At 43.0% G+C, this 21,267-nt stretch overlaps 1 protein-coding gene across 3 annotated transcripts; it reads right to left on the reverse strand.

The window, feature by feature from the left end:
- Positions 1 to 6: 6 nt before the first annotated feature.
- ZNF18 (zinc finger protein 18) lies at positions 7 to 20,986 on the reverse strand. 3 transcript variants are annotated; one of them, XM_039476350.2, is made up of 7 exons: positions 20,924 to 20,986; positions 14,975 to 15,447; positions 13,169 to 13,358; positions 12,666 to 12,754; positions 6,570 to 6,654; positions 5,763 to 5,870; positions 7 to 853 (listed from the first exon to the last, which is right to left on the reverse strand). In XM_039476350.2, exons 2-7 carry the CDS (start codon positions 15,359 to 15,361, stop codon positions 72 to 74), a joined length of 1,641 nt encoding a protein of 546 aa, XP_039332284.2. In that variant the 5' UTR covers positions 15,362 to 15,447; positions 20,924 to 20,986; the 3' UTR covers positions 7 to 71. The 3 variants fall into 3 exon arrangements, with proteins under 3 accessions (XP_039332284.2, XP_039332281.2, XP_039332282.2); XM_039476347.2 differs by having other exon boundaries at positions 5,763 to 5,873; XM_039476348.2 differs by lacking the exon at positions 20,924 to 20,986 and having other exon boundaries at positions 5,763 to 5,873; positions 14,975 to 17,348.
- Positions 20,987 to 21,267: the final 281 nt, after the last annotated feature.

Consider the following 21,267-nt stretch of genomic DNA (forward strand, 5'->3'; position numbering starts at 1 on the left):
TGAGTGTTGTTGTTTTTTTTTTTTTTAATGGGCTGGGAGATGGAAATGGGCAGACAGAGTATGGTGACCAGCTATTGAATGGGCTTCTTTCCTAGGTGGGATCTTTGATGTTTGTCAAGACTTGAGCTCCAGCTGAAACTTTTCCCACAATGGGAACACTTATAAGGTTTCTCTCCTGTGTGAACCCTCTGATGTCTATTAAAGTTTGATCTTTGAATGAAACTTTTCTCACAGATGGGACATTTATAGGGTTTCTCTCCCGTGTGGATTTTCTCATGGTGGCGCAATCCTGAGAAGTCACTGAAGCCTTTCCCACAGTAATCACATTTACAGGGCTTCTCTCCTGTGTGAGTTCTCTGATGCTTCACAAAGTCTGAACTCCGCAGAAAGGCTTTTTTGCAGATGGTACACTGAAAGTATGTCTCTCCGGTGTGAGTTCTTTGGTGAAAAACAAGCTGAGAATTCCTATAAAAAGTCTTCCCACACTCCCTACAGGTGGGGAGCTTCTGGGCCATGGGGGCTCTTGGCTGCCCCCTCTGGGAGGTCTCTCTCTTCTCCTCAAGCCACATGGTGGACACTTCTCCTGAATGAGGATTAGGCAAATGCTGACCGAGTGGTTTCTCAGAAATCCTTTCTTGAGAGAGCTGTTCCCCTGTTCCCTCATCCTGAATGTTCTGCAGAGCCTCAGGGAGATTCTCTCCTTCAAAGCACCCTGGCTCATCCTCACTAAAGAAGCCCCTCAAGGAAACCTGAGAAGGTACCTCTCCTGAGGCTTGACAGGAAGCGTGCAGAAGCTCCTGGTCTCTGTGATTTTCCAAGTTTAGGTTCTCCTTGTCATTCTCTTGTCTGTCCCCTAAAAGAAGAGAGACGATTTGAAATGGTTCAGGTGCTTTGCCCTGTTTTCTAACTCATCTGTCAAAGAGAAGGTCATCAAAAAACATTCTTTTTTTTTTTTTTTTAAGGCATTAGTAAGAGGGCATTAGTAAGTGAAAAGAAAACTACCATATGGCCTGAATGCCGGAACTTACTTTCCCTGTCCTGGGTTCAGTGCTAACTGGCTCAGCTCTGGAGCTGAGGACTTTTAAGCAACAGAGGGGCACTCAGAGTGCTGTCCTGATCCCTCCATAAATAAGCCGCATGTATCTCTTAAGGCCCTGGAAAAAAAACAAGGATACTACTGCTTTTAAAATGATTTTATCTGATTATATAAAAAAGATAAATACGATCAAAAAAAAAACTGAACAGATAGAAACATATACAAAAGAAAACCAAATCTACCTCAACCTTACTACCCAGAGATAACAACTATGAGCATACATTTCCTTTCAGTGTTTTTAACCTATACGTATGCATGTATATGCTATTTTCTGACATAATTTGTGCCATATTGTATATACAGTTCTATATCCAGCTAGGCAGCATTTAATTGTAAATGGTGGTATTTATTAATCAATTTAATATGGAGTCTCCCTCTCCCATTCATAAGACACCCCAAATTTGTGAGATGCATTGTGTCATTTTACCACAGTCACAATGCAGTGAGGCTGTACTATAAAAGTAAACCCTTTGACCTGTGCTTGAATATAGGATTTACATGCACTTTATTAAATCACACTAACAACTGGAAGTTTGCTTTTCTCACCATAACTTGGGTTTTTGGTTATACTACTTAATGATGCATATAGAAAATGTTTATTTTGGTGGTAAGATTTTCAACTTTTATAAATTATTTTATCTGTATAGATCTAAAGATGCCATTTACCTTTCTCTTTCATATATTAGGGTCTTTTCAATTGTCTGCCAGGGATCTGGGCATCTTCTAGAGAACTAAATCCAAACTTGTTAGGTCAAAAAGCCTTAAATTGTCCCTGAATCTAAAAATAAAATTAAGCCTCAGAACATATTCCTCAAATGGGACAGGCACTTTCTCTTGTCTTTAAAAAAAAGCCTTTATAAATATCATTTTAAAAAGCTGAGCAATGGCCCATCAAGAAGATGTCACAATAAACACATAATTTGTTCTCCTACCATGGAAATCTAATTTGTTTTATTACGTTTTTGCTACTATAAATAATGCTGTGATCAGCATTTTTCTTCATAAGTTTTTGCCCACATTTCTCATCAATATCTCAAAGGAATTTCTCAAAGTAGAATTACTGTGTCAACTGGCATAAATATTAAGGCTCTTGACACCTACAGACAACCCAACTTCCAGAACAACTCTGCCATCCTCTCATGCGAAACTGGGCAGAGCTGGAAGTGGGTATTCAATACTTAAATATTGAATATTTTTAAACATATGCCATTTAGATGGAAGAAAAATGGTTTTTCATCATTTTAAATTTTACTTTTTAAGTTATAAAAGGATGAATCTTTATCACATTTATAAACTATTTTTCATACTCAAAAACTGCTGCCCATATTTTACTGGGAAAGTACGTTTTTCTTATCAACTTGCTTTCACTCCTTCTGTATTAACAAAAATAATCATTTATCTGTCATGTTGATGGAAGTGTTTTTTACCAATTTAGTTACCCTAATTTGGTGGTGGGGTTTTTTTTTTTTTTTTTTCTTTTTGAGACAGAGTTTTGCTCTTGTTGCCCAGGCTGGAGTGCAATGGTGCGATCTCAGCTCACTGCAACCTCCACCTCCTGGGTTCAAGCAATTCTCCTGCCTCAGCCTCCTGAATAGCTGGGATTACAGGCATGCGCCACCACACCTGGTTAATTTTGTATTTTTAGTAGAGATGGGATTTCTCCATGTTGGTCAGGCTGTGGTCTTGAACTCCCAACCTCAGGTGATCTACCTGCCTCGACCTCCCAAAGTGCTGGGATTACAGGCGTGAGCCACTGTGCCAGCCATGATCATGTTAAATTCTTATACAGACCACCATCTCTTTCTAGACTCCCTTTTCTGTTCCACAGATCTGTGCATTTATTTTTATATCAGCATCACACCATTTTAATGATGTTTACCTTTATAATATAACAGACAATATTTTCAGATCTAACGCTCATGAAACATTCTTCTTACAAAACTTTTTTTTTAATGTTCTTGCATGTTATATTCTTCCAGATAACTACTTTAAAAACTTTAATCCTTTGGATTTTGATTAGAAGTGTTAAGTATATGGCTTTTTGAGACTGCCCCCTGCTGGCCTGTTTTAACTAGGAGCTGTTCTTCCATATGGTCAACTGTAAGAGCACATTCACTTGCTGCATGGACTTTTGCCCCGATCTGAGTCCAGATCTGGTAAAGTGGCAAACTGTTGAATTTTTCAAACCAGGCCTTTCCCGTCTGGTTATTGTGACTTCCACAATTATTCTAGGTCTCTTCCCTGCACACGTGGACTCCTGCACTGACTATCTGCAGGCTCCTCTTCTCCAAGTGTTCCCTTCCTATCTGTCCTACACTTTGCTGCCAGATTCATCTTCCTAAACCTCTTTCCACTTTTTTTTTTTTTTCTGAGACAGAGTTTCATTATTGTTGCCCAGGCTGGAGTGCAATGGTGCAGTCTCAGCTCGCTGCAATCTCTGCCTCCCGAGTTCAAGCAATTCTCTTGCCTCAGCCTCCCGAGTAGCTGGGATTACAGGTGCCAACCATCACACCCAGCTAAGTTTTGTTTTGTTTTGTTTTGTTTTGTTTTGTTTTGTTTTGTTTTTCAGTGGAGATGGGAACCTATAATAGCTTTTTTTTTTTTTTTTTGCCTATCATAGGCAGGATGGCCCTTGTAGACTCCTCACATCTAGTAAAAGGCAGGATCTACTGGGACCATGTCAGCAGGTGGGATAAAGGAAAAATAAACAAACAATGAGTAGGAATACAGTGAGCTATATATTGCAAATAAGATTAGACTACTAGGAGTGATATGGGAAATCTCTGTACCTTCCACTCAATTCTACTATAAACCCAAAACTGCTCTAAAAAATATGTCTATCCAAAAAAAAAAAAAAAAAAAAATCCTATTGCAACAACCTCCAAAGCAGTATTTTTTCTGACTACATGGTAAGTTCTATGGACTAAATTGTGATCCCCCAAAATTCTTATGTTGAAGCCCTAGCCCCCAATATGATGGTATGTGGAGATGGGGCCTGGGACCGTTGGGAGGGCTTAGGTGTAGATGAGGTCCTAAGAGCAGAGTCCTCATGATGGGATTAGTTCCCTATCCCCCCTCTGTCTCTCTCACCTCCCCCTGCATCTCTCCCTTGCTCTCCCCCTCTCTTCTCCACTTCTCGCCAACCCCCCTCTCTGCTATGTGAAGATACAGCAAGAAAAGTGAGGTCAGCAAACCATGCTGGCACCCTGATCTTGGACTTCCCAACCTCCAGAAACGTGAGAAATTAATGTGTGTTGTTTAAGTAACTTAGTCTATGGTATTTTGTTACAGCAGCCCAAGCTACAGCAGTAATCAATATATTTACATAGAAACACAGTACACAGATACATATTTTAAACAATTATTTCCTGAAACACGACCTACCCCCTGCATCTGATATTTCCTATTCAATCTTGTTGCTTCTTTTTTTTTTTTTTTTTTTTTTTTGAGACGGAGTTTCGCTCTTGTTACCCAGGCTGGAGTGCAATGGCACGATCTCGGCTCACCGCAACCTCCGCCTCCTGGGTTCAAGCAATTCTCCTGCCTCAGCCTCTTGAGTAGCTGGGATTACAGGCATGCGCCACTATGCCCAGCTAATTTTTTGTATTTTTAGTAGAGACGGGGTTTCACCACGTTGACCGGGATGGTCTCGATCTCTTGACCTCGTGATCCACCCGCCTCGGCCTCCCAAAGTGCTGGGATTACAGGCTTGAGCCACCGCGCCCGGCCGGCTTCTTTTTTTTAATGCTGGTTGTAACTCTATCAAATGATTCCACAACTCACTAATTGGTTATGCAATGCAGTTTGAAAAAGACTGTTCCAGAAGAAATCGTTGTGAAAGCATGATAAATATGTTGCGTAAAATTAAAATCAAATATATCTCAACTAATAATTGCTCTGTGGCATATGAGCAAAAGAAAATAATTAATTAGATCCCACTGGGGAGAAAGAATGGCTTGCCCAACAATACCCATCCTTGGTCCTCTTCTTCCTCTGAGGTTCTGGGATTTACTGTATATATAAAAGTGTGTGTGCGTGCGTGTGTGTGTGTGTGTGTGTGTGTGTATAGGTTTCACAGTTAGGTTTCACATAACTTGAATGTTTTGGAAAAAGTGTAGAAAGCAAAGGTTGACTGCTGTTTTCCAAGAGCACAAGTTCAGATTTCTTCTTCTCCGGTCTTAAATTATTTATAAGAAGTATTTGTTGATGTTGCTGTTTAATAAATATTAGGTGCATAGGAATTAGATAAAACATGTTTTTCTGTTTGTTTTATGTCTAGATACTTTAATTTCTTGCTAGGAAGGGTAATAATGGCTGTGACATAATCCTTTGCAGTGAAATTCTACTCTATTTGTATTGGTCTCAATTTGTGTGAATCTTAACTCTTTCTGAGAAAGAACGCTAAAACAACAGACAAGATTAAAGGCAGCAGGTCTGACGTGTGGTCTTCCTTCCATGGTTAAGTATGTGTCAACAGCCCAACAGCCAGAGATAAGTAGACTCAATCGCAATATTCAAATCGAACCAATCAGATCATGGCTAGTTATAACAAACATAATGGAATATTCCCTCCCCCAACACACACTTCCTTCACCACCTCCCCAGTCACCTCCAATGTAATGACAGGCAGTCAGAAATGATTCCAGACCAATGAAAGATTACTCACCTATGCAGCTGGGTCTTGGGATCTTCTCATTGACATGAAGGTACAGTCCTGCCAGCTCTTCCCCATATTCTATTGAATTAGTCAGGTCAGGTTTGGAATGGGAAATGCCTGCTGTAGAAAGAAAGATGTATGGTGGGCCTTGATGAATGGGAAAGCTGGGAGCTCAAGCTGTGTCTTTCAAAGGAGCACCTTACGCATCAGGGAAAATATGAAGTCTCTGGACACTTGTAGAAACTCACCTTAGAACCGCGTGTGGAGCTTGTAAGACACCAGTACTCACAGGATGACCTTGACAGATGGTAAAGGCCACAAAAACAAGAGTCTAGGCAGGTGAACAGAAAGGTCTGTAGACTGCCTGGCAGGCTGGCGTAAGAATCATGACTGGCATGCCACTAATGGTTGGCTGACAAGGGTGGTTTATTACAAAAGAGCATGGACTCAGAGCCAGCCACAACTGAGTTCCATCATAACTCAGCCCACTTACGAGCTATGTGGCAGTGGCTAAGTATTTGATCTGATACTCACTTTCATCTGGCTTAAAATGAGAATACCATCATCCATTTCAGAGATTAAAGAAGTTACTCCATGCAACGTACCCACAAACAGTTCCTGGCACACTGAATACTTTCAATACAAGGAAGTTCTTACTATAATTCTATCTCCAATTTGCCCCAGTTCCCAATTATGCCTCTAATGATTTCCTTCATCTAGCAATTTTAAGTTCAGCAGATGTCTCTAAGAGTGCATAGAAAATGCCTGTTTTCCAGTACTTCCTTCTCCTTTCATAAGGCTAACCCACGCCCTCACCTCCTGAGACCATTTTCCCATAGGTCTCCAGCATGAGATCCCAGTATTGCTCCTTTTGAGTAGAATCCAGGTGTCTCCACTGTTCCTGGGGGGAAAAAAATACAGTACCATGACTCCAATGAGATACCATGACTCCAAATATCCAATGAGGGTATTTGAACCTGCCTTCCCTGCCTAAAGGAAAGCTGTGAAGAAAGAAATGTGCCATAGTATCCTGGCCATTGCAAGACCTAAGAAATCCCAGGAGAGTGGTACAAGGAATGAAGAGGCCAAAGGGAAAACAACAGTCTCTGCATCAGTATTTCTTTCCCTAATTAGAAAACGCCTAGACTTTACGTTCTGCATTTTTTCAGCTGAATTATTTAAAAATGGAGAACATACAGAGGACAGGAGCCTTTTCCATACTATTTTTTTTTAAACTCAAGTGCTTGTACTAGGGATCTTTGAACAGGAAGAGCCTGGTAGTCCCACTATTTAGTTAAAATCAGGAAATTCAAAAAGCAAAAGACAGAAGTTAGAAAGGAATCTGTTGGAAAAGCAACTGCAAATCAGTAAAATGTAGTTAAAGTCAACTGCATTGTAAGCTTTACCCTGAACATTGCTATGTTCAGAAAAGAGAGAGATGTTATAGCCATACTTGAAATCTCTTATAGTTCTACTCTTAAAGTCTTACATCAGATAGTAAAAAACTGGTGGGTTCTCTGGAGCAAGGTGTCCCCCGACAATCTCCAAAAGAAGGCCTGCTTTTCCTATGCAACAACAGACTGGAGACATAAAACTGGGAATACCATAAAGCTAGGGTCTGCTTTTGTGAATTCAGATTTCAATCTTCCACCAAGAAGTTGACTACTAGATGCTCAGATTGTAGAGCAGAGGGATCAGCAGCCCATTTTCTGGAGTCAGGCAGACTGAGTTTTAAGTCCCTACCTTGCCACTTTCTAGCTGTGTAACCTCGAGCAAGTTTCTTAACCTTCCGGAGTTTCAGGCCTCACCTAATGATGACACTAAACTCAAACAAGCGTTGGGAGGTTTGGGATAAATCATGCAAGTGTCACCTGTGTTCACTGCACACTGTACTTGTTTTATTCACAGAATGTATCTGCTTGTTAAATATTTATGTGTATGTACACGTGCATATGCACACATGTAAGTATTTGATTGATTGCTGCCTCTACTAGCAATGTAAGCTCCATGAGAAAAGGACTCTGTCTGTTATACTCTCCATTGTATAATACCTTCCCAGTTCCCAAGACTCTGCCCAGGACAGAAGAGGCACTCGATATATGTTGCTGGGGTGAAATAAAGCCCTTAGCAAACAGGTCCTTAGTAGGTAATATATATTATTACTATCACATGCAGCCTCCCAAACTCACCCCAAGGGTTTGCAGAGAGAATTAAGGGATTCTGCACCCTTTCAGAAACCCCAAAATTGACAGTCATGAATAGCCAGGCTTCAGAGAACAGAAATGAGGAGAGGAATTACTAAGTCATCCTCCTACTGTACACAATATACTATTCAGGGAAGGCTCTCTGTGCTATGGTTTGGCTTTGTGTCCCCACCCAAATCTCATCTTGTAGCTCCCATAATTCCCACGTGTTGTGAGAGGGACCCGGTGGGAGATAACTGAATCAAGTGGGCAGGTCTTTCCTGTGCTGGTCTCGTAAGAGTGAGTAAGACATTATCTGATGGCTTTAAAAACGGGAGTTTGCCTGCACAAGCTCTCTCTTTGCCTTCCCCCATCAACGTAAGACGTGACTTGCTCCTCCTTGCCTTCCACCATGATTGTGAGGCCTCCCCAGTCAATTGGGACTGTAAGTCCAATTAAACCTCTTTCTTTTGTAAATTGCTCAGTTTCAGATATGTCTTTATCAGCAGTGTGAAAACGGACTAATCTACTCTCAGTCCTAATCAAGTCTGCCCCCTAGCACATCAAAGGGAAGTAGAAATAGCTCAAGGAGAAAGGAGACACCAAAAAGTGTTTAATTAGCAGGTGCTAAGCCAAACAAACAAGCGAAAGAGAGTTTGGATGTTTTTGGGTGGAAGGGATAGAAAGCTGAAAAGTGACCTCATACTTAATTACATAGTCAACTATTTATTTATTTACTTATTGAGACAGAGTTTTGCTCTTGTTGCCCAGGTTGGAGTGCAATGGTGCGATCTTGGCTCACCGCAACTTCTAACCCTCAGGTTCAAGTGATTCTCCTACCTCAGCCTCCCGAATAGCTGAGATTACAGGCACCTGCCACCACGCCCAGTTAATTTTTTTGTATTTTTAGTAGAGACGGGGTTTCTCCATGTTGGTCAGGCTGGTCTCAAACTCCCAGCCTCAGGTGATCTGCCCACCTTGGCCTCCCAAAGTACTGGGATTACAGGCATGAGCCTCCCCACATGGCCTACAAAGTCAACTATTAATTATAACCACATTTTTAATGTGACTTTTAAATTTTTTAACTTTTAATGTATAAACAGCTAGCAGTTTATTCTTTTAATCTTCTGTGAATGCAGCTATTTCAACAAGCTCCTAAAAATAACCACTTGAGCAAACATTGCTGAATATAGGAGTTCTCGGTCTTTTTGGTCACAGTAACATCTACCTGGCTGCCTGGCTTGCTGACACAGGACCTATTCCATGAACAGCAGAACAGTAGCTACCAAGAAGAGTACAAGGCAGCAAAGGATACAGCCACCAAAATCAGCTCAGGAGCTGAAAAGTTGCTTCAGGAGCACTAACAGGGTACCTCCAGCTTAGACACAAATTTACTCAAAGAACCTCCGAGGTGGGCCGGGCGCGGTGGCTCACGCCTGTAATCCCAGCACTTTGGGAGGCCGAGGTGGGTGGATCACAAGGTCAAGAGATCGAGACCATCCTGGTCAACATGGTGAAACCCCGTCTCTACTAAAAATAGGAAAAATTAGATGGGCATGGTGGCATGTGCCTGTAATCCCAGCTAGTCAGGAGGCTGAGGCAGGAGAATTGCCTGAACCCAGGAGGCGGAGGTTGCGGTGAGCCGAGATCGCGCCATTGCACTCCAGCCTGGGTAACAAGAGTGAAACTCCGTCTCAAAAAAAAAAAAAAAAAAAAAGAACCTCCGAGGAGCTGGGGACATTCAAATAAAATCTCCTACTGAAGAGGCAAGATACCAGTGGCAGCCAGCTTGCCTTTTCCTCTTCTTTGGAAGAGAAGGGAAAGCCTAACTTTCCATCCTGAAAGACACAAGCAAGGGATTTGATGGGAAAATTCTTTTTTGTGTGTGGAAGCAGCACCATCTTGTGGGTTTATGAGGTATTACCACAACTGACTTGCACTGAGTTACTTCCGTGTTCCTTTCCTTTAAGTTTGAAAATGCATTGCTGGAGTCTATGTGAGGTTCCGACTGAGCCATGGTTTCTACTAATGAAATACTACTGTGTAGTGGCAGTGATACCATATCATTATTCTGGCATTATTTATGAAGTTCCTCATTTACTTAAGAGATTAGAGAGAGTGACTAATTTAAAAATTCCCTTTACTTCCAGAGGATTCCATTAAATATCAAAGTCTTTCTGATGCAAATAACTGTTGCTAGTTTGGAGGGGATATTCAGATTGGGTAGGAATGACTTTTGTTTGTTTGGCTTGAATGGTTGCTAACTAAAATGTAGGGAAATACAGATACACACGTATATTTAAATACAGTTGTCAAAAACAAATTGGTGCTGATGAGGATTTTGAATCTTTTGACTTTAAGTTATCCAGAACAGGTGAGGATACTCTGTACATACTACAGAAACAACAATAATCCTCCAAGCCTGGTTGACGTATTTCACAGAATACCCAAATCTTTTTTACCTAGCAATGTCCTGCTTAAGAATCTGGTTTCTGAAGACCTTGAAAGCAGGCAGAAGGGTACCTCTGATTCACTAAAAAGGCATGTCTCTCCGCTGCCACCTCCCGATCCACCTTTCCCCAGAGTAAACTATGAAAATGGTATTCGAGTTTTTTATCTCTGAGCATGGAGAGCTGGAGCTCAGACCCTGGTCTGAAACACTGCATTAAGCACCACCTACTGCCTTCTCTGTTTTCATCTTCACTCTATGGTACATTGCACGCCAAGTCCCAAGAGTTCCCTCAGTGTTTCAAACATTTTAATTAGGTATACAGGTTCCTGAAAAAAAATTATTTTTACAAAATTCAACTTTTCAGAATTGTTAACTACATACCAAGATAAATCTATCCCAGAGACTTCTATGTACAGCAAAAATGAAGTATTAGGAGTTATTGGATTTACCTTCTGTCTGAAACAACTGAAAACGGGACAAAATGTATGAAACAATCGTTTTCAGACATTGCACATTACACAGAGCAGAGCAGAACAAGATCCCTGAACGTGGGAAAACAAATTCAGTGCGCTCTAGTTATCCAAACATACTGCCTAGACAGAGGGTCCGGGCAGCGGCACAGGAATGGGAACCCCGGCTGAGCCAGGGATCCTTCCCGAGATGAGCAAAAGGAGCTTAGAGTCTGAGAAGGCCAAGATGGTTAGAGCTGACAGGGTAGAAAAATCTGAGAGGAGGAAGCTGTGCAAACAGAAAGCTCCAGAGATCGACAGAGCGCCCCCTCCAAAGTCTGGGAAATAACCGCCCAAAAGAATCAGAGGAAACAATCCTCTAAGTTCACACAGTGCTGGAAATAGTTTATATTTCCACCAGGCAGAGTGGAAAACCTGGTATATGAAGGGGCATCAGACTACTCAGAATACTCCAAAGAGAAGTGCCTTGGCATGGAAAAAAATAATACTAGACTAAAGGTTTCTCTGGTGCCATATAACAAACTGTGTCCAAATAATTGCATCCTATAGAAAAGCTCAGGAACATTTATAGTAATACAAAAACATCTAGCACCCCACAAGGCAAAATTCACAATGTCTGATGTCCAATCAAAGATTACCAGGCATGGGCACAATAGTAAGACACTATCTCTACATAAAAATTTAAAAATTAGCCAAGCATTGTAGCACATGCCTATAATTCTAGCTACTCAGGAGGCTGAGGCAGGAGGATGGTTTGAGCCCAGGAGGTCAAGACTGCAATGAGCTGATTACACTGCTGCACTCCAGCCTGGGTGACAAAGTGAGACCCTGTCTCAAAACGAACAAACAAAAAAGACAAAAATTACCAGGCACACAAGCAGGAAAACAATCTCGTAATGTGAATAATCAATCTATCAAAACTGACCCAGAACCAATACAGGTAGTAATCCATAGATAAGGATATGAATACAAACGTAACTATATTCCATATATTAAAGAAGCTAGAGGAAAGATTGAACACATTAAGTATAGACATGAAAGATAAAATAAAGCCCTAAATCAAACTTCCAGAGGTGAAAAATTTATCTAAAATGAAAAATAGACTGGATGAGATTAACAGCAGATTAGATGCTGTAAGAAGAAAAGATTAATGAACTTGAAGACATAAAAATAGAAACTGTCCTAAATGAAACACCAAGACTTCAAAAACAGGATGAAAAATATACTGGATGAGATTAATAGCAGATCAGATGCTATAAAAAAAAAAAAAAAGGTAAATGAACTTGAAGACATAAAAATATAATTTTTCAAAAAAAAATCAGTAAGCTGTGGGACAACTTGAAGAGCTCTGATACATATATATACATTATCATTATACACATTCCACAGATATTATTTCCCAAGTCCTTAAAGGAGAGAAGAAATAAGCAAGACAGAAAAAAAAATGCTTTAGAAATAATGGCCAAAAATTTTTCCAGTTTAATGAAAACTATATACCCACAGATCTAAGAAGCTCAATGAATCCCAACTACATGAAATGTGAAAATTATTCCAAGGCACATCAAAATCAAACTGTTTAAAAAAATGAGAAAGAAGCCATATATATACACATTATATGCATAAGAACAAAGATAAGAATACATTTGGCATGATTCTATTTTTACAAAACTCTAGAAAAAGCAAACTAACATATGGTGACAGCAGATCAGAGGTTTCCTCAGGATGGGGAATGGGTGAAGAGAGGCAGGAGAAAGAGATCACGAAAAGTAGAAAGTTTCCCCTGCACCTTTTTTGTACCTCAGCTCACCTGAGGTGCTGCTGGGAGCAGTGAGGTTCCGAGGTCCTGGTCTCTGATCAGCCTTTCCGCCAATCCGGCAGGCTGGGAGGCAGCCAGGGCTGAAGTGAGGAGAGGAAGTTTTCAGAATCTGGTTGTCTTCCTTAACCACTCCCCAGAGGCAGCAGATAACATTCTTCACAAATCAGAACAATATCTGTACTGCCATCTATATTTCAAGACTTGTGTTTATCTTCCTGACAAACTCCAACTCCTTCCAACCTTCCAGTCTCACCCATATTTTCTCCCACCTCCTTCCTCTGAGCCAAAATCCAGATGGTCTGGCCCAGTCATAAAGCAGTTTAACACACAGACTTTGCCTCTCCAAACAAGATTGGTTTATTTAGGTCTACCCTGTGTGCAAACCTCTCAGGGATACCCCAATCTGAGCATCATACCATTTCAACTCACACTTAGGCCTACTAATCACAGTCCCAAAATCTCTCCAAGAGAATACCATACAGCACCATCCTCACCTAATTCTGCTTCTGCATCAGATTCCTCTTTCACAATGTGGCTCAGAAGCTCCCCAGGCCCCGAGGATGAATTCTCAACTCCCAGCTCCTGAGGCACCACTTCAAGATGGGGCTCCACTTCCCCCACTTGGCTGCTTTGAGATTCCATCTTCTCTGATAAGATGTCCTGTCCTAGGACCTGGATACTGATCTAGAGACCATATGTTAATTAATAATTACTTAAGAATCCAGAGTACGGATCTCTAAAAGATACAAAGCTTACCCTCTACAACATAACATAAGACAGTGTCTAGGGATGTGGAGTAGAGAAAGAGAAAACCAGCTTTTACTTCTAGTCCAGCAGGAACCAGGGAAAGAAATATCCCAAAGACACCAAAAGCTGAGGCCTGAACCAGGAGTGGGAGACCTTCAAGACATCCCATGAATGTTGTGCCTCTACTGGACATACCCCACCAGTTAAAACTCAGGTATCTTTTGAATAACTTCTCAAATATTCTAGCCTGAAAGTGGAATGTGCTGGGAGACTTTACCCTCAATCCCCAATAGCTAAAAGGTGTTCAGAGTCAGAGAGTATTAGAATTAGGTGAGGTATGGGGGGGACCCAGATGTGGTATAACAAGAAATATACATTTAGTCTTTGTCCCCAGTTCCTGCAAAGAGCTCCTAAAGCCCTGGTAATTTCCTGAGTGACAGGAGTGAAAGAAGAGCCTCTGTTATTCATAATGAGCCCTTCTCAACCACACCTGAATTTATGCTAGGCTCCTAGACAGCTTCAGTATGGGGGCTGGTTGCCAGAGGAACCAACCAAGAGATTAAAGGGTTGGAACTTGGCCGGGCACGGTGGCTCAAGCCTGTAATCCCAGCACTTTGGGAGGCCGAGGCGGGTGGATCACGAGGTCAAGAGATCGAGACCATCCTGGTCAACATGGTGAAACCCCGTCTCTACCAAAAACACAAAAAAGTAGCTGGGCATGGTGGCGCTTGCCTGTAATCCCAGCTACTCAGGAGGCTGAGGCAGGAGAATTGCCTGAACCCAGGAGGCGGAGGTTGCGGTGAGCCGAGATCGCGCCATTGCACTCCAGCCTGGGTAACAAGAGCAAAACTCTGTCTCAAAAAAAAAAAAAAAAGGGTTGGAACTTCCAGTCTCTCCCCACATCTTCTGAGGAGGGGAGGGCAGCTGGAGATACTCAATCACCAATGGCAAATGATTACATCAAGTGTGCCAAAGTAGTGAAGCCTCCATAACAATCCCTAAACCATGGGGTTCAGGAAGCTTCCAAATGGTTGACCTCATTGAGGTACTGGTAATGTAGCATGCCAGGATAGGCAGGGAAGCTCCATACCCTTTCCCCTACACCTTGCTGTACGAAGCTCTTCTCTCTGGCTGTTAGTGAGTTAAATCCTTTATGGTAAGTCAGTAATACTAAGTAAAATCCTTCCCCAAATTCTATAAGTCATTCTAAGTAATTATCAAACTTGAAGAGAAGATGGTGGGAACCTCCGAATGTATAGCCAGTTTGTCAGAAGTACAGGTAGCCCCTGGCACTTGTGATTGGCATCTGAGAGCAGGAGTAGCCGTCTCGGATTGCGCTCTGAACCTGTGGAGTTGTGCTGACTCCAGACGGTTAGCTTCAGAACTGAATGGCTGAGCACTCTAGTGGTGTTAAGAGAATCAGAGAATTGGCCATTGGTATGAAAAGCCCCACCCAGTTGGTGTCATAAGTGGTATCAGAAAAAAGACAACACACTTGATAGGACCAAAGAGGAGCTCTATTTCACTCCCAGATCATAATACCCTCTGCTTACCCATTGCCACAGTCTCTGGGGGTCCCCCTTCAAACTCTCCACAAGCGTCACTGCCTCTTCTCCACTTCCTGGACACTGTTTCCGCACCCACATCTGGATCTCCCCAGGCAGGATGGTCAGAAACTGCTCCAACATGAGGAGCTCGAGGATCTGCTCTTTGGTGTGAACCTCTGGCTGTAGCCACTGGAAACAGAGCTTCCGAAGTTGCTTCAAGGTCTCATGAGGCCCAGACATCACCTGGTAGCGGAACTGCCTGAAAAGCTGGCGTGCAGTCTCAGGGCTGGAGAGTTCCTCTTGAAGGGCAGCATCTGATCCAGAGAACTGGGAGTCCTCGGCCTTCGCCAGTGATGGCAGCAGGCCTAGGGCCTGCCCCAGGTCAATGGGCATTGTCCAGCCTGGCAAGTCCTTTTAAGTAAAGTGCTTCTGAAGTGGAACTGTCTCTGGAAAGAACTAGGTCCTCACCAGGAATGAGACTAAAAGGAATGAGATTGAGTTAGGTATACACAGGAGGGGGACACATTTCCAGAAAAAACAAATTCATATGCCCTACCCAAGAAGCCTTGGAGTCAACTATGGAGCTTTTGAAATTGCTCAATGGATACATGATTCTATTTTGAAAGATTATAAACTTGAAGCCACAAAGCAAACTACTGATACCATACCATACATAAACAGCCACAATCTCCCTGCCCATTTTCGAATGCTCTTTCTTGGTCTTCAAATGCCCAAACAAAATGAAGAGTAAAATGCGTCATAAGAAGCATTTTCATTACAGATTTGCAGGTAAAAGGCTCTTCTACAGAACACTTCTACATCTTCATCTATATATCTGCATTCTAAAAAATGAAGCTGGAAAAAGATGTTAGTGCCCCAGGAATAAAAGCTAATGTTGAAACATTCAGACGCTTTCCTAATAAATAGAAAGTTAAAAATAACAAGTCTTCCCAAAAAGGTATAATGAAATTTCCAAGAGACCTCTTTTGAGTACCATATTGAAACAGGTCTGTTTGAGAATCTGTGAAAAAAAACAAGTATCATACCTGACACTTTCAAGCTCGGGGTTAAAGAGAATTGAGAAGACTAACTACCTTGAAAATACTCCTATAGCCTTGATATAAATAATCACTATTTTATGTGAACAGTATCAAAATTTAGAAGAGCACAACTAAGACAGAAGGAGAAATATTAAATGACAAAATATTGTTATTTTAAACGGATCATCCACTATTTCTAGTTAACTTTCTTGCAAGTAATCATAATACAGGATTATTGGGTAAATCCTTAAATGTTATGAAGAATTTGGTGGTCATCATTTCTCCCTACGACTAATCACCACAATAAATTAAAAAATACCCACTGACTTGGGGATCCAGCTTAGAGATCAGTACAATACTCCAGCTTTTTGTAGCTGCTTATTTCTTAAGGCGTAGGAAACAATGTCTTCATCCTTACCATTTCACCCAAATAATTTATCCTAATAGGAAAATCATTTAAAAACTAAAACAAACAAACAATACCAAATTTTTTCATTTTTCCTTTTTTTTCTTTGAGACAGAGTCTCACTCTTTTGCCCGGGCTGGAGTGCAGTGGTGTGATCTCAGCTAGCTGCAACCTCTGCCTCCCGGATTCAAAGGATTCTCCTACCTCAGTCTCCGAATAGCTGGGACTACAGGTGCCCACCACCATGCCCAGCTAATGTTTGTATTTTTAGTAGAGATGGGGTTTCACCCTGTTAGCCAGGATGGTCTCAATCTCCTGACCTCGTGATCCACCCACCTCAGCCTCCCAAAACACCATATTTATTTATTTTTTTTTTTAGACTGAGTTTCGCTTTTGTTACCCAGGCTGGAGTGCAATGGCACGATCTCAGCTCACCGCAACCTCCACCTCCCGGGTTCAGGCAATTCTCCTGCCTCAGCCTCCTGAGTAGCCGGGATTACAGGCATGTACCACCATGCCCAGCTAATTTTTTGTATTTTTAGTAGAGATGGGGTTTCACCGTGTTGACCAGGACGGTCTTGATCTCTTGACCTCGTGATCCACCCGCCTCAGCTTCCCAAAGTGCTAGGATTACAGGCTTGAGCCACCGCGCCCGGCCTCCAAAACACCAAATTTTTCCAAGGGCCAAGAAACGAAACAGTGAGGTCAAAAGAATTATAGTTGACCTTTGCATAATGTAGGAGTTAGGGGTGCCAACCCCCACATAGTAGAAAATCCATATATAGCTTCTGATTCCCCAAAAGCTTAACAGCCTCCTGTTGACTGATGCTTTAAATAGTTAACATACATTTTGCATGTTACTGTATTTTTCTGATAAAATAAGTTAGAGAAAATATTATTAAGAAAATTAGGCCGGGCGCGGTGGCTCACACCTGTAATCCCAGCACTTTGGGAGGCCGAGGCGGGTGGATCACGAGGTCAAGAGATCGAGACCATCCTGGTCAACATGGTGAAACCCCATCTCTACTAAAAATACAAAAAATTAGCTGGGAATGGTGGCGTGTGCCTGTAATCCCAGCTACTCAGGAGGCTGAGGCAGGAGAATTGCCTGAACCCAGGAGGCGGAGGTTGCGGTGAGCCCAGATCGCACCATTGCACTCCAGCCTGGGTAACAAGAGCAAAACTCCGTCTCAAAAAAAAAAGAAAGAAAATTACAAGGAAGAGAAACTACATTTACTATCCACTAACTGGAAGTCAATCACCACAAAGGCCGTCATCTTCACCATCTTCACACTGAGTGGCCTGAAGAGGACAAGGAACAGGAGGAGGAGAAGGAAGGGTTGGTCTTGCAGTCTCAGGAGTCACAGAAGCAGACAAAAATCCATGTATAAGGCCGGGTGCGGTGGCTCAAGCCTGTAATCCCAGCACTTTGGGAGGCCGAGGCAGGTGGATCACAAGGTCAAGAGATCGAGACCATCCTGGTCAACATGGTGAAACCCCGTCTCTACTCAAAATACAAAACATTAGCTGGGCATGGTGGCGCGTGCCTGTAATCCCAGCTACCCAGGAGGCTGAGGCAGGAGAATTGCCTGAACCCAGGAGGCGGAGGTTGCGGTGAGCCGAGATCGCGCCATTGCACTCCAGCCTGGGTAACGAGTGAAACTCCGTCTCAAAAAATAAAAAATAAAAAATTTAAAAAATTTTAAGCCGGGCGCGGTGGCTCAAGCCTGTAATCCCAGCACTTTGGGAGGCCAAGGCGGGTGGATCACGAGGTCAAGAGATCGAGACCATCCTGGTCAACACGGTGAAACCCCGTCTCTACTAAAAATACAAAAAATTAGCTGGGCATAGTGGCGCGTGCCTGTAATCCCAGCTACTCAGGAGGCTGAGGCAGGAGAATTGCTTGAACCCAGGAGGCGGAGGTTGCGGTGAGCCGAGATCGCGCCATTGCACTCTAGCCTGGGTAACAAGAGTAAAACTCCGTCTCAAAAAAAAAAAAAAAATTTTAAAAAATCCATGTATAAATGGATCCCTGCAGTTCAACCCTGTGTTAAGGGTCAACCGTAACCCAATACCAAATTTTTTTATGTGGTCCTCATTATATTTATTTTTTGCTTAAAAAGAAACTCAGGCCAGGTGTGGTGGCTCACGCTTGTAATCCCAGCACTTTGGAAGGTCGCAGTGGGAGGATCACCTGAGGTCAGGAGTTCGAGACCACCCTGGCCAAGATGGCAAAATCCTGTCTCTACTAAAAATACAAAAATTAGCAGGCCATGGTGGTGTACACCTGTATCCCAGCTACTTGAGAGGCTGAGGCAGGAGAATAGCTTGAACCTGGGAGACGGAGGTTCCGGTGAGTTGAGATTGCACCACTGCACTCCAGCCTGGGAGACAGAGCACGACTCCATCTCCAAAATAAAAAAAAGTCAGTAAAGGCAGAAAATCTGAACACTATCAACCGACTTGCTCTAATTGACTTTACAAGAACTGTGAAGTATATATTCATTTCAAGTGCAAAAATGATATTCATCAAAACAGACTATGTGTATAATTTTCAAATGATTTATACCTTAAAGTTAGCTCTAAAAAATATTACACAAGGTAGTATTGCTAAAAAGCCATTAAAGCAATACCAAAAAAAAAAAAAAAAAAAAACAACCCACCACTGACAAACGCAAAATCTGATAGAAAAGGAACACAAGAGAAACAAAAACCAGAAAGGTCAAATGGAAAACTTTAGAGGTTCCTGGGTTGGAATATATTCTCTGATCACAGTGCAATTAAATTAGAAATCAGTAAGGAGATAACTAGAAAATCCAAATTTATGGAAATTATTAAATAACGTTGTTAACTAACCCATAGTCAAAGAAAAAACTCACAAAGGAAATTAAAATATGTTTTCATACTGAGTGATAATAAAAACAGCATATCAAACCACCAGGAAAGCAGCTGAAGCACTGCCCACAGGTAAACCTGCAGTTTCAAGTAACATTTTAAAAAAGGAATATATTTTTTTAAATCCTTCACTTTGTAAATCCAACCTGCTTGGCTCAAGAGTTTCAAATTACAAGTGGCAACATTTTAGATAGAAAGATACTAACCTGTAAACTTATTCCAATTTGTTTCCTAAATTAAGATAGCACTTTAGATACTACTTAAGTGAAATGACATTTTGGGAAAACTACAGATTTTATACAATATTTAAATCTTGTTTTAGTAATATTATGCTCCCAGGTAACATAGTAAGAAAAATGTCTCGGCTGTTTAAAATTCAATTACTGGCCGGGCGTTGTGGCTCACGCCTGTAATCCCAGCACTTTGGGAGGCCAAGGCGGGTGGATCACGAGGTCAAGAGATCGAGAACATCTGGTCAACATGGTGAAACCCCGTCTCTACTAAAAACACAAAAAATTAGCTGGGCATGGTGGCACGTGCCTGTAGTCCCAGCTACTAGGGAGGCTGAGGCAGGAAAATTGCCTGAACCCAGGAGGCGGAGGTTTCAGTGAGCCGAGATCGCGCCATTGCATTCCAGCCTGGGTAACAAGAGCGAAACTCCGTCTCAAAAAAAAAAAAAAAATTAAATTAAATTACTTTAGAGAGTATTAAAATTGTTTAATAGCGTTTACATCCCAATGACCTCATGAGGACTTGCCCCCATTAGTTATGAAAAAAATTAAAGTTATCCCTTACACCTGTTATTAAGCCTTTAACAAACAGAATGAATTTTTAAATGTGCATCCTAGGTAAGTATACTTAATATATACACAGTTACACACATGGTTACATATATAAGTAACCATTTGTTAAGCACATACTATGCATCGGCTCATTATTAGGCCCAGCTCATGTATTTCTAATTGTCACAATCGTCCTGGTGTACAACTCAGGAACCTCTGAGGCTCACAAGGCGCAGCCAGATTAAAACCCAGGAAGATCTAATGCCTTTGCTTTGGGAAGAACTGCCAACGTCTGGTGATTTGTGGGGGCGTTTTGTGGTTGTCACAAGCAGCTGGGGTCACCGACATTCAGTGCTCGAGGCCAGGGCAGCGCTGCTCATCGGAGTCGTCTCCACCATGCGCCCCCCAAATGCCAACAGCACTCTGACGAGAGGGAGAGACTCCGAGCATCATTCCATCGAGTTTCCTCTTTCCTAAGCTCATTTTCAAATAACATCTTTAAAAATGCCCTCGGGGGAAGGCAGCGGGGAGGACCCCGCCTTCTGTCCCAGCGCAGAGACCCGGCCGGTCCCGCGGGGCGCACAGGCGCAGGAACGCAGGGCCGGGACTGGGTTCACAGATCCCCCCGCACCCAGGGTTCACTCCCAGCCATGGCTGCCCCGGCCCCGCGCTCGCCAGGTCCCCCGCGCGCGCTCCCAGACGCACGGGCGCGGGAGCCCGCGTAGACACTCCACCGCTCCGGGGTGCCCAGCCGAGTCAGGTGCGGACGCCGATGGCGCCAGGCCTGACCCAGAGCGGACGGAGGCCGGGACCGCCCCGCACGCGCGCTCACCTCGGCTCGCGGCGCCGGCTCCGGGCGCACTTCCGGGAGCTGGGCGGCTGCGCGCGCCTCCGGCGACCGGCGAGCGACGTGCGGCACTGGGCGGAGCTAGGGGCGAGGGCGGGGCTGAATCCGTGGTTCCTATTGGCCGTCGGGGAAGCCCCGCCCCTCTCGGCCGCCGCGGCCGTGCAGGTCCCGAGCCGACGTCACCCTCCGTTCCTGCCGTCACTCACTCACTGCCCCTGAGTGTCTTCCTTGCTCACCGTCATTTGCTGCCCGCCTTTTCTGTGCCAGGCACTCGGCCAAGCACTGCGAGGCCTTCAAAGAGCATTTGTCTCTCGCGAGCCCTTCCTCCC

This window comes from Saimiri boliviensis, chromosome 17, assembly GCF_048565385.1.
Source record: "Saimiri boliviensis isolate mSaiBol1 chromosome 17, mSaiBol1.pri, whole genome shotgun sequence".
In the NCBI taxonomy this organism is placed as follows: Eukaryota; Metazoa; Chordata; class Mammalia; order Primates; family Cebidae; genus Saimiri; species Saimiri boliviensis.